This window comes from Ascaphus truei, chromosome 10 (genome assembly GCF_040206685.1).
Source record: "Ascaphus truei isolate aAscTru1 chromosome 10, aAscTru1.hap1, whole genome shotgun sequence".
Taxonomy (NCBI): domain Eukaryota; kingdom Metazoa; phylum Chordata; class Amphibia; order Anura; family Ascaphidae; genus Ascaphus; species Ascaphus truei.
In genome coordinates this window covers 26,191,535-26,209,221 of record NC_134492.1, presented here as the reverse complement: position 1 = coordinate 26,209,221, position 17,687 = coordinate 26,191,535, and the positions used below count along the sequence as shown (strand labels likewise).

General features: G+C 41.2%; 1 protein-coding gene across 2 annotated transcripts in view; it reads right to left on the bottom strand.

Moving 5' to 3' along the window:
- Positions 1-17,687, bottom strand: part of SLC5A9 (solute carrier family 5 member 9) — a 49,147-nt gene that overhangs the window by 15,677 nt on the left and 15,783 nt on the right. For both annotated transcript variants that reach the window (XM_075616278.1, XM_075616277.1), the window contains 7 exons: positions 16,892-16,963; positions 11,812-11,916; positions 9,009-9,173; positions 7,992-8,097; positions 4,597-4,677; positions 1,382-1,587; positions 206-341 (listed from right to left, as the gene is read on the bottom strand). In XM_075616278.1, coding sequence (XP_075472393.1) covers positions 206-341; positions 1,382-1,587; positions 4,597-4,677; positions 7,992-8,097; positions 9,009-9,173; positions 11,812-11,916; positions 16,892-16,963 — 871 coding nt within the window. The remainder of the gene's footprint in view (positions 1-205; positions 342-1,381; positions 1,588-4,596; positions 4,678-7,991; positions 8,098-9,008; positions 9,174-11,811; positions 11,917-16,891; positions 16,964-17,687) is intronic.

The window sequence follows — 17,687 nt, the reverse complement described above, 5'->3', positions numbered from 1 at the left end:
ATGATAATAATAAGCACTCTTCTGACACTCAACATAGTCCTGTCTTTGCCTAACCATGTATTTAACATTGAGGAAAAGAGGACCTCCAAACCTTGGCAAATTAATAAGAATATCTACCAAATTTCACTTTATCTATGTGCACATGATGACAATTTATTACACTGTACAAGGGGCAGAAGTAAGAGTGCAACCAAAGGGACCTCACCTGGGAACAGAGCCCTGCTGATCATCCCGGGCATTACAACAAAAAACATGGGCAATATTTTCAAATAACCCCCAACAATGGAGCCACCTTTGGCATGGGAAAGGTTCTTGGCTGCAAGAGATCTCTGGACAATGACCTGAAAAAACATAAATGTCAAATGTATAAAGAAATAATTTAGTGCCATTTAAAAATACACACGCACACAGCTACCACACCTAATGGTTAACTCTTTAGGGTATGTTTACTTTTATGTCTGGGCCATTTATTTTATGTATAATCATTCAACTCTTATTTTTTTTATAAGATTAAATAAATACATTTGTGTTGGGATTCCTATTACTCAAAACGGACTCTCCAGTGATAATAAATGTACTAGAGGGATTATCACTGGTCTTTGACCTTAAAGAACATGGTTTCAATCCAAATGCCCAGTCTTTCTAGTCTTGAGGTAAGTCAATGTATCTAATTATCTTTAGAGCATTGAGAGCCTTTCCAATATTGCATGATTTGGGCACATATAACATTAACAGCCGGCAGCAATTTAGCCATTAAAATAATGTTTCTCACCATCTATTATAGACGGGGTGAGATACCCTGAAGCATGGGGCTAAATCCAAAGATCAAGTGTGGACGAGTATATACCAGTAGTAGAGATATTCTAGCGTATATATACATGGGAGTATCAGTGTTGGAATAGCCCAGAACTGATCCCTTCCCTGATCCCCAGAACTTGTACCTTCCCTCTGTACAGAACTATTGTTCAATGTTGTAATATTAGTACTTACGTTAGTTTTTGCCAACATTAATACTAAAGCAGATACAAAAGAAAACTGTGTTTTATTGTATTGTTTTATTTTTTTTCTGGACTTTAAAGCAGAATAGATAAATATCAGGTTTTAACACTTAATTTTGGTTGATCAAATATGTATTTTCTGAGACCACAGGATTCCAGGTATAGTAATAAAGACTACATAGCAATATTCCCTTCTAAAATCTCACACACATGCTCCTGTTCGGTATGATACGAAGACATTTTTGCCTTGCTGTGAAAGATTGAATTTCTTTTCAAATGAATGGACCTAAAATCTTGTAGGGTAAGGGGAACAGGTGTTTGCAGTATACTGGATGGGTCCCACTGTTACTGATGGTAGGAGCAGTGAGAGTAGATCCATTCACCTGGTCTGCACACCAAACCCATGTGGCCAACACCGTCAGACCAAATATGAGCCCCGGCCACGGCAGGTCCCCAGTGATGGGGTCTCTGAGCATGTGGAAGGAATCGGTGCGAGGGAGGTGGCATGTTGTGTTCGGAACAATTATTTTGGGGATGGCTTCCATATACTTCTGCTCTAATCCTGGGTACCACCCAATCTTGTCAAAGGCTGCAAACAAAGGAACCCAAAATTAACAGTTACTGAAGTGCATTAGACGTAGTGTAACCCATACAGAATAGTAAGAAATATGGTGTAATAAAAATGGCGGGGAATATGAAGCATTTCAATCAATCTGGTACTTTAGGGGGTTCATGTGACTACAGTTTGACTTTAAAAAAAAATACAAAGAAATGTTTTGATGCCCTGTAAAATCCTTGACGAGGCCTGTGTTGTATTGGACTGATAGAATCTAGAGATAAGGGCTTTTTTTGCCAGAGATGGGATTAAATTATGACTCGTCTGACACTCAAGTAAACAGCAGACACTTTAAAAAAGGTACTCTTAAAGCATTCCTGGAAGGGTTCTACAGAGTGCCAAGGGGCGTAACTAACCCTACCATTCAAAAGATATGAAATATGTAATCCTGGAACTGACGCCTCTTCTGAAATATAATGTTTAGATATTTGTAATTGTTGCAAGAAGACGATGCACTTGTGGCTTAGAAGGTGGGCACTACAATTTAGGAGCACACAAAATTAGTCTTATTACAATCAGTAAACTCACATGAATCTATTGATATGACTCGTATCTGTTTAAGTATTATAGAAATAAAGATATGAGGTCTTTCATATACAGTACAGTAAGTAGTCAGATTTTTAAACGTCTTTTTAGAGGAGTTTGATGATGGATGACAAGGGTGGGCTTATGGTGTTCTCAATGATGGGAAGTTAGCAAATAAGGCCCTGCTTTTTAATTAAGTGTTAGAATTCAACAAGAGGTGTGTCTTGGGATCAGACATGCGAGTCCTCATCTTTCCTACACCAGTGACCTCTCTAGGAAAAACCTACGACAAGTGGTAAAGTATAGGAATTTCTATTTATTCTTCTTTCTCCTTTTTATGTTAAGAAACTATTCTACATTTATTGTAACTGTATGTTCTTGTAACAACCTTGATCTATAACCTAAGCACTGCATTGTTATATATATATTAAATTAAACATTTAATAAATAATGCTTTGGGCACTGATTGAAGTGTTTGCACGCTTTGTAGAGAGTAAAGTACATTTTCGGACACATTTTGCGCCAACAGATTTTTGCGTGTTAAGTGCATAGTTTTTCTTTAATAAACAGAGACCAGAGACTCTGCATATTTTTCACCTTTGGTGGTGGCAGCTGATAGATTTGATTGCAATCATGTAATGGGTAAATATTAACTCATTGAAAGTACCTTGTGCAGGAGAAGGGTGAGTTGGCTAGAGTAGCCATGTGTATTAACCCTGGTTATATATCTAACTCAAGTGCTCAGAAGTGTCCGTGACAGATGGTACAGTATATATTGGGACGGTGCGACAGGAGATACTACTAATTTGAAGGACCTTTGCGAAGGTGAAAAGTGGGCCAGCTAGAGAGCTGTGTATTAACCCTTGTCCCATATGCAGGTCACGTGCTCACAGGTGTGCCGTACGTGACATCTGGTAACAAGCAGTCAACAATGCATTAATTTCATTAAAGTGAATGAAAGTTGATGCATCATTGACTGTGCCTTTCTGCGCTTGCTTATTATGATATTGAATGAGGGGGTGGGGTGAGTAATATTTTAAGCATGAATCCCTATGCAACACAAACATAGATTTCATTTTCTTTGGTGTCCTTTTAAAACTGTTGTTCCTGCTCTCATTAGACAGGGATATAGAGATGGAACTAAATGATCACCATGGATAATCGTAGACATCAACTTATAAATTGTGTGTGTGTGTGTATGTGTATGTGTATGTGTATGTGTATGTGTATATATATATACATACACACACACACACACACACACACACACACACACACACACACACACATATATATATTAGTGTTCGACAAACCTATACATTTGCATGCCCCGGGCGAGTGGATTTAACATCGTGGCGAGCTCCTATTGGCCCAAGCAGCACACGTGTGGTACTAGGTGGCGAGTAGATTTTTTTGTTCGACGAGTAGATTTTTTGGTGATTTGTCGACCACTGTATGTATATATATATATATATATATATATATATATATATATATATATATATATATATATATATATATATATATACAGTGGTCGACAAATCACCAAAAAATCTACTCCCCGAACAAAAAAATCTACTCGCCACCTAGTATATATATATATATATATAACACTAAATTAGAACAAACGTTGCTCTCTTAGGGGTAGATCCTCAGAGGTCCATTAAATCTGAGCTGGAAACATCTGTTAGCTTCCCCGAGTTTAACGGGAATCCACAAAGCTAGATCTATGCAAAGCCAGCGGCCATTAGTTAGCTCATTAGCATAGGCTTAACACCAAGTGAAGTTGGCACTGCCTTGCGTTAGCTTCAAATAACCTGGCGTTAAGTCAGAGGTGGCGTTACTTCCATGCAGACCCCGAATAGGCATTTAAGTAAAAAAAAAAAAAAAAGACAGGAGGGAAAAAAAATCACGTAAATAGCAATACGATCGTTAAATCATAGCCATCTGTTATCTTACACTTACCCAGACCCTGTAAAAGACCTATTCCAGGGCCTGGATGGGAGTAACGCCACCTTTAGCTCTGACCTAACTAGTGTTACAGATACCGCAGGGATTTAAAGTAACGGAGCTCTGTGGATAGGCACTGGTAGAGGGAACGCATCTTTTGCAGATCATTAGCACCAACATCCGTTATAGTAACGCAAGGGCTCGTTACAGCTGAAAAAAGCACGTAACGCATCGTTAGTGAGCTTTAAAGATCCCCGTCAGCACTTAACAAACCGTTAACGTCTCATTAAGTCATTAACGGATTTCTGAGGATCAACCCCATAGGATTATGGTGGGGATTGCTAATTGAACTGTGTAACAGCTGCTGTAACGTACATTACTATGGAGAGGAAAGTGGAATTTACGGTTGCCCTCAATTTGTTTGGAAGATATAGGGTATTTGGATAGGGGGATAATTAATAGTTTGAAAAGGTTTGCTCGGGGACAGCAAAATCATGAGATACTTACAAATAAACATAAGTATAAAAGCCCCAACCACTATGATGATGGTCTGCAAGGTATCCGTGTAAATCACTGCCGTCAGCCCACCTGCAGGGAAAAGGAACCACACACTGTAATCATGTTACACACAGAACACCACCACTACCAGGTATACGGGGATCAGAAGGGATTTCCGTGCTGCGTATTGCTGCCAAACCAGGTTGGGAAATTATTTTTATGCCTCACCCTCTGTGTTTGATCTTTCATTCTGTTACACTGCTGAATATAAAGGCAATTTATTTATTAGAGACGTCTTAAACCTTTGCGCAAGTTCGCAATTTTAGCTAATGTGGAAAGGGTTGGCAAATATTGGAAAATTTGTCAAACAACCCCAATAATTAAAACGACTCATTTTTAGATATAAGAACCCAATAATAGCCCTTGCTTTAACATTTCCAATAATCAATGAAAAAATAATCATTTCAGTGTGAGATTGCGCATGTAGATGGCATCCCGTCTCCCAGCTGACGTCCACTTGAGCCTGAGGGAACCTGTTCACCAACAGGCGGGCTTACAACTCATGACAGTTTAACGTAGGAGCGGCTCAGTGAGTAAAGACACGGAATGTAAACAACTACACTTAGTGTGAATTGGAATCCTAATTCAAATCCTGGTGTCAGTTCCGTGTGCCTCAGGCACCAAAAACATAAACTGTACGCTCATCTGGACAGGGACTGTGTCAGTAGAAATCCTTTTTGCTGCTTACCGCACGCTATACTCTTGTCCCATTGGGAGAAAAGCGCTATGAAATAAAGTTATTATTTTTTATTAATTAACGGCAGGCGTCTCTAGAGGGCAACATGTTCTCTAAACAAATTATTCTTTACTGTTGGTCTTCCATTTCCTGTTAGTAGCATCTCCGAGTTATAGAATATGAAATGCATGAAACAGTTTTAATGGTACGTGGCAAGGATGAGGGATGTGGTGATTATCTGCAAATGAAGTACCCTGACAGAGGGGAGGGTGTAGGGGTTGGGGGGTCTTCCATTAGACGAGCCAGTAAAATCAGCGACAATGAGTAGGTGGCACATCTACATATAGCTCATTGCCCCATAGAGCTGTGATCAGCCAGGGATTTTCTCATTTTGAGTGCCAGGTACTTTACTGGCTTCCAGGACCTTTTGGCGCTGTTGCGCTGGCTAGTGACGTCAGCCGCTCACCGCGTGACCAGTGGGTCTGCGAGCGCAGCGGCAGTGTTTGTCAGAGCAGCACAGAGCTCCGGAGGACTCGTGTGGCGTTCCCCTAAGAGGTTCATACACCTTGGGAGGACAGAGATTTGTTCTATGGGCTTGAAACTTCAGTCTTGCTGTAAGAAGGATTCTAATTTTACCCCTCCTGGATGGACTTATTCAGCCTGTGTCCCAAGCCTTATTAGGCAACTGTTTGTCTTTTTATATATTAATTTACATTGTTTTATTAAATTGTGATAGCTATTTGGTTATTCTTTGTATTTGTTTAAGTTTTTATAGTTTATTTATTAGGGATACACTATGATTTTTCTCTTTGTCTTTTTTGTCTTTTATCTATTTTTTGTCTGTGCTGTGAGACTTCAGTCAAGATCCTTCTCAGGACTGTTTGAACACCGTGATTGGACTCTTCATTTGGTCAGAGTTTATTCACTGGGATAATTTATTTTAGGCGCCGGCTGTTTGTTTTCATTGTTAGGTTTGTTTGATCTGTGTTGGTCATTTCTGCCTAGGCAGCCTCACTTTTAAGTAAGAGTTATAGTAGTCACTGTAATATTATTTATATTACTTTATTCATTGTGAGCATAAAACTTGTCAACAGAAACATGTAGATTGTTTAAAACTGCAGTTCTAGCTGCTGTTTTATTTATTTTTTAAATGTGTTTTTTTCCCCCATTCAATATGTGCATCAATACAATCTGCACACTGACAAGTGATTAGCTAAATTGCATAATCGATCCGTTCTCCTGTGACCGTTCGGCGAAGATTCGGCTCGAATGTTCACTAAAGCACTGAATCACAGCAGAAGAGTACCCAAGATGCAAAGTTCTACGAGGAAGATCATGTGACCAGGCAGTCACTAGATACAATTGGAGTACTGCTAGAGAGGGGGCAGGGCTTGTTTCAGAAGATGAAAGGGATGTAACTTTGTAAATGGTTGCTATAGGAACAAAAATGCGTGTTACATTATAATACATTAAAAATGTCTTAAAATATATATTTTTTCTTTTTTAAATGCTACTAGTATTTTCTCATAGTACAGAACCAATTTATTTACAAAAAAAACCCACACATGTAGGATATTGCTTGAACTGCAGCTTTAATAGAACCAAACAAGTGTTCCATTTAACTAAGCAACTGTTGTGTTTGTTTCACATTCCCTATACTATTTCAGGCATAAAGTAAACATGCTTATTCTGTGTTTATTGCTTCACAATGCCAAGACATGTGACACGCAGCATTTATGAGCGCTGGTAGGTGCCTAGTTTTATTAGCTTTGGTATGTTGTGTTTGTGCCATCTCAAAAAAACATCAGACTGACGCAATAACCCTTGGGAGGACATTCTGGCAGTTAAAGCCGCCGTTTGTGAATGTAGAAATGAAATAATAATAATACAGCTCAACCCCCATTATAGCATGATCCGTTACAACGCGAATCCGCTTGTAACGCGATGTGAGCATGGCTCCCAATAATATGCAGCACATCTCCTACCATGCCCCTACCATGCCGTTTTCTATCCTCTACTGTTGACCAGGGCTTGTTATGTGCCAGGTGGCAAGGAGCTTGCTGTCTGCACACGTAACGCGATCCGCAAATAACACGATCACATTTTTTGGGCCCCAAGCACTGTGCTATAACGGGGTTCAGCTGTAGTTTGTTCTTGTATAGGGCTGCTAGCATAGCGCTTTAGAGACATTTTGCAGACACAGTCCCTGCCCCGTAGAGCTTAAAATATATGATTTTGGTGCCTGAGGCACAGGGAGATAAAGTGACTTGCCCAAGGTCACAAGGAGCTGACACTGGGAATTGAACCAGGTTCCCCTGCTTCAAACTCAGCGCCAATCAGTGTCTTTACTCACTGAGCCGCTCTTTCTGTGTGAAAGGCACATTTTTACGATTTGAAATAGAAACGCAGTGATGTTTATGTATCAAGACAAAAAGATAATTTATGAGAAAATCAGAAGTTATAATTTTGTACACTATCTTCCAGGACGGAGCAGAGTTTCTTACTACACACATCAGAACATACCTGCAGATGTATCAGACGTTGTCACAGTGACCAGTTATTGCTTCTTTGTTTGGATGCTCCATGGGACTTCACCCTTTATCTCCCAGTTCGATCCTCACCTTACCCATCCTTTTCCATAACTCAAAGAGATTGACTTGATACTTACCAGCAACAGTGTAAATTGCCGTCACGATGAGTAATATAACCGTAGACAAGTAAATGTTCCAACCCAGAGAGACCTGGATAAACAGCGCTCCAGAGAAAATATCCGTCTGCAAGAGAACAGACACGAAGGTTCAGTACTGGGAGAAAGCAAAGGCTCAGTCACAACCCTTCCAAACCTGCTGATAGCTGGGCACTGCAGAAAAGGTTTTCTTTACCCCTTTCCTACATGTGTGCGATTGGGTGTAACGCACGTGTGATTGTGTGTATACGAGTGTGTGCATGTATGCGATTGGGTGTGTGTACACACATGCGATTGTGTATACAAGTGTGTGCATGTACACACACACACACACACACACACAGTTAGTTTATATATATAGGCGGGGTTGCAGACCTGCCTAAGACATGCAGATGAGCATACAGTTGTATTTGCAAACATTTGCATGTCATTTCCCAGAATCCCTTGCTGCAGCAGTGGAAGTGCTGTATGCTGGGTGATAACGGGGAAAGGCGGGGTTGCAGACCTGCCTAAGACATGCAGATGAGCATACAGTTGTATTTGTATATATATATATATATATATATATATATATATATATATATATATATATATACACACTATGTGGGTGTGTAAGTATGTGGGTGTAAGTGTGTGAGTAAGTGTGCGTAAGTATGTGTGTAAGTGTACATAATATGTGTGTGTGCGCGCGTATGTATATGCGTGTGTATATGTGTGTGTGTATATACGTGCGTGTGTGTATATGTGTGAGTGTGTATATGCATGTACAGTATGTGTGGTTCCAAATCATTTTTGCCTTTGGTTCTCCAAATCTTAAGGGCTTTGGTTCTGTTTTTGTATTTGGTTTTGGAATGTAAGGTTCTGATTTCACACACAGTTTTGTCCATCTCTAAAGTGTACACATGTATGAATGCGTGTATACATGTAATTGTGTGTTCATGCATGTGTACGCAGGTATGTCTGCATGTGATTGTGAACTTGTGCTCATGGGACACGTACCGATATCTTGGTGAATATGTAGAGGATTAGGGACAGCACAGACATATAGATCCGAATCCTGTGTCCACCAAAGCGTTTCTTCAGGTACTCCGGCATGGTGACAACTCCGGAGGCAATATAAACTGGCACAAATATCCACCCGAGCGCAACCAGCACCCACGTAGCCTTTCACAATAACAAAAGGAGCAGGCATTAGAGGTCAACGGGGATAGTGAAACCTGCCTATGCAACGAGGGATTCCAGAGATCCAAAAAGGGTCAGCTTCTATTAGAACACTGCAGCAGGGGCATTCATATCAACTTCCACATAGAGCGCGATATTTCCCCCTTTATCTGGCACAACGTGTGATGCTGTAACTTGCGATTCTATTTGTATGACAAGAGCCGCGGCCAATCACACAATAAAAATCGCGGCAACCCATGATTACTCAGACCACCCTCAGCGTCCACCTCTTCCTCCTCCATCTCACCTCAGGACTTTGCTGACTATTTCAAGGAAAAGGTGTAATCCATACATCAGGACATCACCTCTGTTTCTCCTCCCATCCTACACCTCTTCCTAACTCTCCTCCTGCCTTCCTTGACTCTTTTTCCAATGTCACAGAGGAGGATGTGTCACTGTTTATCTCCTCTTCTCCATCTACCACTTGCCCTGGACCCATTCCCTCCTATCTCCTAAAACCTCTTGCTCCTACTATAATCCCTATGCTCACACACATTTTTAACTCATCCCTCTACTCTGGTACCTTTCCCTCCTCCTTCAAACATGCAACAGTCTTACCATTACTAAAAAAACAGCAAGCTTGACCCTACCTGTCTAACTATCGGCCTGTCTCCCTCCTGCCTTTTGCCTCTAAACTCCTTGACCGTCTTGTATTCTCTCTCTTGCTCCATTTTCTCAACACCTATTCTCTCCTAGACCCTCTAGAATCTGGCTTCCGCACAACTCACTCCACTGAAACAGTCCTCACTAAAATAACTAATGACCTCTGTGCTGCCAAAGACAGAGGTCATTACACTCTGCTCATATTACCTGATCTCTCTGCAGCATTTGATACGGTGGACCACCCTCTTCTCCTTCTCCTTGTCCATACTCTTGGTATTCATAACAAAGGTCTATTCTGAATCTCCTCTTACCTCTCCCATCGTACTTTCAGTGTCTCTTCTGCCAACACCTCCTCCTCCTCAAATCAATCTCTCTGTGGGTGTACCCCAGGGCTCTGTCCGGGGACCTTTCCTCTTCTCTGTACACACTCTCTCTAGGTGACCTAATCACATCTCTTGGGTTCAAATATCACCTCTATGCTGATGACACACAAATTTACTTTTCAACCCCTGACCTTTCACCTGCTGTACAGACCAAAGTTTCTGAATGTCTCTCTGCGATATCATCCTGGATGGCCCTTCGACGACTTAAACATGTCAAAAACAGAGCTCCTCATATTTCATCCCAAACCTGGCCCCACTACCTCCTTCCACATTACTGTTGGAAGTTCTGTCATACACCCCAGTAGCGCAAGCACGCAGCCTAGGGGTCACACTCGACTCCTCTCTCACATTCAAAACGTAAATACAACATGTAGCTTTTTCCTCCGCAATATTACAAAGATACGCCCTCCCTACCTACCAATTAGATTGTAAGCTCTTCGGAGCAGGGACACATTTTCCTAAATGTTACTTTTATGTCTAAAGCACTTCTTCCCATTATGCGTTATATATATTATTTGTTATTTATATGATTACCCCGTGTATTACTGCTGTGAAGCGCTATGTACATTAATAGTGCTATATAAATAAAGACATAAATACATACATTATTGTGCTGCAGCGAGGCAATAACATCTGTTACATCTGTTCAAACCCTAACTGGATTAGATCACGTGTTAGGTGGATAGAGAAACAAACCTACTGTAGTGCCGACGATTATTCTAAAACAAACCTGGGGCAATCTCCAAAAAGACCCAGGTACTTGCTGGGTACATGCTGGGTACATGCTGGGTACATGCTGCAACATTTCACACATTTCTGCAGACAGACTAATGGCCCATCGGATTAACAGCGGGGGTCCCTGGCAGTCACATTCAAACTGAATGTGACTGCCAGGAACCCCTGCTGTGTTAATCTGATGGGCCATTAGCCTCTGCAGAAATGTCACTGAAATGTACCCAGCATGTACCCAGCATGTACCCAGCATGTACCCAGCATGTACCCAGCATGTACCTGGCTAGTTTAAGGCAAATGTTAGAATACTCGTTGGCTCGTCTGTATTTCCTAAAATAGCCATTGAATTAAACGGACCAAAAGGCTGCACCGGATTAAATAGATGGACCTGTTTAGTAGGAGGTAAAAAAAATGAATTAATTAATTAAGTTAAAATCACATTGCTCTTCTTTCCTGATTCCTACTCTAATAGGCCATATTCTGCCAATCAGAAGTAGAACTGTAAAACTTCAGGTTATGTTTACTTGGAACCATCCTGTATTAAAAAGGAATTAGGTTTTATTACTTGCTTCTCAAATTATTCGGAGATCTGCAGATGTGTATTTCATATTGTGAAAGCAGGAATTTCTCGTTCTTTGTCAAATGGCTGTAACTCATTATTGAATAGTCCCAGTCTACTATAACTATGCAACAATTATCTTTAGCCATTAGGTAGGATAAGATGATACTAACATTCTAACATGTCCAAGTCATCCTGATTGCTCGGGACACACTCAACACGGAGGAAACTTCTAATCTAGTAGGAAGGGAAATATGAAACCAGGATAGGTGATACAGGATAATCATGGTCAACATGTACTTACATTCCATTCAAAACCTCCTACGGCCAGGCCTCCTGCTGCTCCTGAACCAGCCATCCCAACAAACAAACCACTGCCAACGTTGCTTGACATTAGAGATGCTCCAATCTGCAATATGGAGAAAGGGAAAACAAGGTGCCCAGTTACATTATTACATACTCCATCATGTTAAAGGAGTACTCCCCACAAACTGCAAGAACCATACAATCAGATTTGAAAGAGCAGCAAACCAGTAGATCAGAGAAGATGTTTAATATATGTGGCCGAGTATATGTTGCTTTTATTATACATGCAAAGTTACCCAGAGTAAGGAACTTTGGTGCTTGGGAGATATTCAATATTAATATATGGGACTTGAGGAATTGTAATAAAGATAACTTTTTCTGTTTGTTTGGTCAGTGACCAGTAATAAATAGGGCTCATTATGATATAACTGTGTAACAAATGGGGAGGACATTGGTCTCCCTTTCTCAGTTACAATGTTACTTTACAACTACTGTCTCTATTAACAGCGCGTTTGTTGTTAAATGGTTAGTTAGCACTTGCTAACAACTACAGGCGGTCCTCGGTTATCCGACGCAATGCGTTACTCAAAATGGCGTCGGATAGCGAAGCGTCGTAAAGCGAAACCCGTTTTCCCATAGGAACACAGTTTAAATTAAACGTTCCGTTACTGAAGGCATTTTTAATGCTAAAATACACAGAAAATGTTACTCAAGCAATAAGATATGCAGCACACACATAGATTATGATGTAAACATTATATTTATTGATTACAGAACTGTAAAATAAAACTATAAAAATAAAACTATGCTGTATTATGTACAGAAATGTACACGAGCAAAAAAAAAAACACATCAATTATTGGAGGAAGATGATGGGGGGGGGGAATCTTCAATAGACAACAGACTTTTTGGAGGTGATGTAGGTGCGGTTGAAGGTTTCGGCCTCTTGAAGAACCTCTTCATTGAAGTCTGGACAGATCCTTTCCTTTTCTGCGTGTAGATCTCTCTATAGCAGCTGATTTGGTTAGACACCCCACGACTGACTGTTGAACTCCGTTCAATGTTAGGGTCATTGTCCTCAAATATGGCCAGTGCGCTATCAATGTGCTTGAATGCCGCAGCCAACATTTTGCTAGACAAAGATTTACGTGGCTGTGGCTGTGCCACATCAGCATATTGGTGGGCCTCCTCTTCAGCAATTTTTTGCTCCTCTAATTGCATGAGGTCTTCATTGCTCAACTCGTTAGAATGTGAGGCGAGCAACTCCTCAATATCCTCGGTTTCCACCTCCAAGTTGAGATCTCTGGCCATTTGCACAACAGTTTCTGTAACTTCTGCAACAGTCTCTGTAAGGCCTTGGACATCAGACACAAAATCCGGGCACAAATTACGCCAAACTCCGTTTAGATTGGATTGTTTCACCTCATTCCATGCCTCTCCGATGTTTCTCACTGCATGAAGAATGTTGTAACCCTTCCAAAATTCTTTTAGGGTTGGACCACCTTCCACATCGGTTGCTCTGATGGCCTGGGCAAATGTTCGCCTAAGATAGTAGGCCTTGAAGGAAGCGATAACACCCTGGTCCATCGGCTGTATCAGTGAGGTGGTGTTGGGGGGCATGAACACCACCATGACGTTTGGATGATGGTCATCCAGGTACTTTCTGACTCATAACCTCACCAATCATTTTCACAAAGGTGCTATTGACCTTAGTTGCAGAGTTAAGAAAAGAGGCAATACAATTTTTTTATTATCTGGATGATATATTCATAAAGGCACAGGACAGAGGTTTTCACATCTTGCAAGGGTGATGGATTTTCTAAAAGCACATGGATGGATGATAAACGAAACCAAATGTCATCTCATTCAATTCTGCACTGCTAAAGGGGCTGTTGTGTTTCCCTGCGACAAAAAGACAGTTTCATAAGACATCCAATCCATCAGAAACAGCGATCACATAGAAGCGCTACACTGCGTTAAGATAATCGGCATCCTATCCGACTATAAGAGAAGTCAAGTGGCCCAGATGGCACATGCAGGTATTCCAATCCAAATTTCCTTTGTCTCAGAGACAAAGTAAGAAGAGATCCACATCAAAAGAATTTGACTATCAACTTGGGTAAAAAAAATTCACTGACATGGTGAAAACAGGAAGAAAATATAAGACTTGGCAAACTGGAAGTTCCAACAAGCATACATCTTCTCTCCAGTACCCCTAATACCAGTTGTGCACAGGAAGAGAACGAAAGAAACGGCAGCGATAGTGGCGATCATTATGTATTGACCACGCAGGGCATGGTTCCCCATGGTCGTAAGCACAATAAAAGACCAACCATGATAATTACCCGGATCTCCTATCACCGGGACCAATTTATCATCCCAATCCACAGAGCCTCTTTTAACAGCATGGAGATTGAGTGGAGACTGTTATACCCTTCCTGTGTATCAAAAAAGTTGTAAAAACCTTTATGTAGGCAAGAAAGGCCTCCATCTCCAAAACCTACCATAGAATATGGCAGCGTTTTTATCAGTGGTGCAGTATTGAACATATCGACTACTTAAAGCCATCAATTTAATCGATATTGGAATTCTTGCAGAAGAGACTTGACCTAGTCCTAGGTCTTAGCATCCGTTCCTTGAAAGTGTCAGCTTTACTAGCGTTACTGGGCAAACAGTTGGTTACACTGGACTTAAGATCAGGTTTTCTAGGCAATTCGATGAATAAAACCTTGTTAAAGTGCAACTCCCTCTGTGGGATTTGCCTCTGGTTCTACAGGAACTCCCAAAAGCATGGTTTGAACCTCTCAAGCAGGTCTCACAAACTTAACATGGAAAATGATTTTGTTGGTAGAAGTAACTTCAGCTCGTAGAATAAGTGAACTATAAGCTCCATCATAAAAGAAACCATTCTTGGTATTCCATCAGGATAAAGTAGTACTCAAACCAGTACTTCAGTATAATTTTTTCATTTAAAAAACAAGAAATTATCCTTCCTTCATTTTGTTCGAAACCAGCAAATGTTGAAGAGCAACTTTTACATTCATTGGATGTTGCCAGATGTCTAAAGATATTTCTGGACAGAATAGAACCATTCAGAAAATCGGACAGTCTGTTCATTCTTCCTGCAGGGAAAAGAAAAGGACAAGCTTCAAAGGCTACCCTCAGTCGATGGATCACGACAGCCATCAAAAAGTCTTACATGGTGCAAGGCAGGCAACCTCCAAAAGAACTAAAAGCACATTCCACCAGATCTATGGCTACTTCATGGGCTACAAAGGCTCAAGCTTATCCTCTAGAACTTAGCAGAATAGCATTAGGGACTTCCATAAACACGTTCATTAAGTTGTATCATTTTGACGCCCAGGCCACCGCAGACGCATGCTTTGGGCGTAAAGTACTGCAAGGGGTTTTGCATTTTAAGGATTTTAAAAGATGTATGCATTATTCATTGATTGTATGATTTATTTGTTACCCAGCCCAGCTAAAACTGTTTGGGCATTGCTCATTTGTACTCACGACCATGGAAATGCTCAGGAAAATAGAACATTATTTCACAATCTGATCGTAAATATTGAGTGAGTAATACTCCATGGCAGCACACACCAAGTGTCCAACCCAAAGACATAAGCATCCTTCCCCCCTAGGAGGAATTTTCTCTGTGTCGTGGCTCCGACTGGCGTGGTCCCTAAAGCGCGCCAAATGTATCCTTCTAGGGTGCCGATATCCTGGCAGCTCTATTGGCTGTTGCGCACCATGTGGTCTTCGCCCCAGGGGCTGCTGGGGCTTGTCGTTCCCCTGCGGAGCTTTGGGTGTAATGGCCACCACTGTACTAGCTCCTGCGCATGCGCGTAGTGGAGCAAGATGGCCACCGCAACTCGGAATATCCTCTGCGCATATGCTTCTGCGCATGCGTGGCCAATTCAGCATGGCAGCCCCCGCTGTCGGGTGTGCAGTGAATCTCCAGGCGACACAGTTGCCCAGGGCAACCACCCTGCCTAGCTGCGCTCTTCCTAGCTGCAGCGGAGGTAAGGGGAAAGCCGAGGGGAGCCCAGAGGGGGACCTGGCTACAATATTGTCAGATAAATTAGACTCCATTGTGAAGGTGAAAGTCCATTGGTTAATTAATGCAATCTGACTGTTCCAGTATAGAGGTTATAATTTACTGTGTTCTGAAAACTCTCTTGCGGAGTTTGACCCCATTATCATGTAATAATTGCTACAACTGTTAATATATTATATATTGGCATCTGACAAGCTTGTTTAACTTCTTCTGTGCTGAATGGATTTAAGAATATTATATGGTGAGGATATTTTCAGCATTCAATCCCACAGTGTTTCATTGCATCCCCAAATGTGGGCTTGTTACTAGTTATGTACCAAATATTTCATACGATTTCCCAGAGAAATGCAAAATAATAACTTCCCACGGGCAATTTTGTGTGTGATTGAATCTCTCAGGAAACCAATAAATAACACTTATATGTCGTTTAAAAAAAATAAATGTTTGAATCCACTACATGGGAGTGACCGCTTCTGATTGAACCTTAAAATTGCAGCAATATTCTTTCAGAACAGAAGCAGTATCATCCCAATGTTTCTTAGCATTATGTCACAATATAAAACCCTTCCTAGCTCATATTTATTTAGAATGTATGTCTAACGTGCTACTCACCAAGAAACTCAGTACTATAGCGCTCATAGGAACTTAGGGAGGATGTCCATCCCAGACCTACCACCGGGACCTACCAAAAGAAAAACATATAGGGGAACGACGAGGAAGACCAACAAAGGGTGGGAAACACGAATGGGAGCAGGAAAGCTGGCTGCCAGAGTATTAGGGTCAGTTTGCAAGTCTTGTTTATAAAGGAAGGTTTTTAATTTCTTTCTGAACGCAAGCAAGACGTCCTGATTTCATATAGCTCATCTCGTGTTTCTGGTTTTCTACATTGAAGATGTGGTCATTAACGTGGGTAACATCTGCAAAGCTCAATTCCCCGTGGCTTGAAACACGAGGTCTCCTTTTCATCGAACATGCTACAGTAATGATCACTGCATGTTAAATACACAAAGATACTTACAGGCCACCATGTCATGGATCTGCCGGCCAGGAAGTATCCTCCCACTGTCCCACGACTGGCACGGATAGAAGACTGGAACAGATACAATGTTACTGTTATCATACCGCTTCTCCTCAATGTTCACCCTGTAGAACACAGGAACGCCCTATTGCGTAGTCAACTATATATGTAGTCATTTCTTTAGGAAATGGTAAGATCTTAATGGTGCAGTGCAATGGATTACCAAAGCAAGATCATGGCTCATGTGATTTAAAAATATTGCCAATCTTTACACCGGTTTCACGCGATCACAAATTAGGACGCGGTGATTACAAGGCTGCCAGTTTGATTTTCTATTTTAAAAAAGGTGTTTAGACAGTGGTGTATTGAATTGTTTTTTTGAGATCAGGTCTGACTTATCTTGATTTACATAACCATCCTCTGCCATTTGACTTCCCCGCCGTATCCTGTACCTCACATTCCTTTTCTCCTCCTCATCACTGCCTGAGGGTTTTGCCCTCCCGCGTGTGTGCTTTAGGTCTCCCAGCTTCCGTCTGTTTAATCTGAATCCTTGGGGATATTTGTCAACATGGAGCAATTTGCTCGAAAACAAAGAGCAAACATTTTGATGTAGCCCAGGTGTTTGAACCTCGTTTCTTGCCTTCTTACTAACACCACCTAACTCAGGAGGTGGCCAATTCAAGTCCTCAAGGTCCAACAACCGGTGAAGTTTTCAGGATATTCCTGCTTCAGCACAGTTGAAGACTGAGCAGCCTGTGCTGAAGCAGGGATATCCTGAAAACCGGACAGGTTGGTT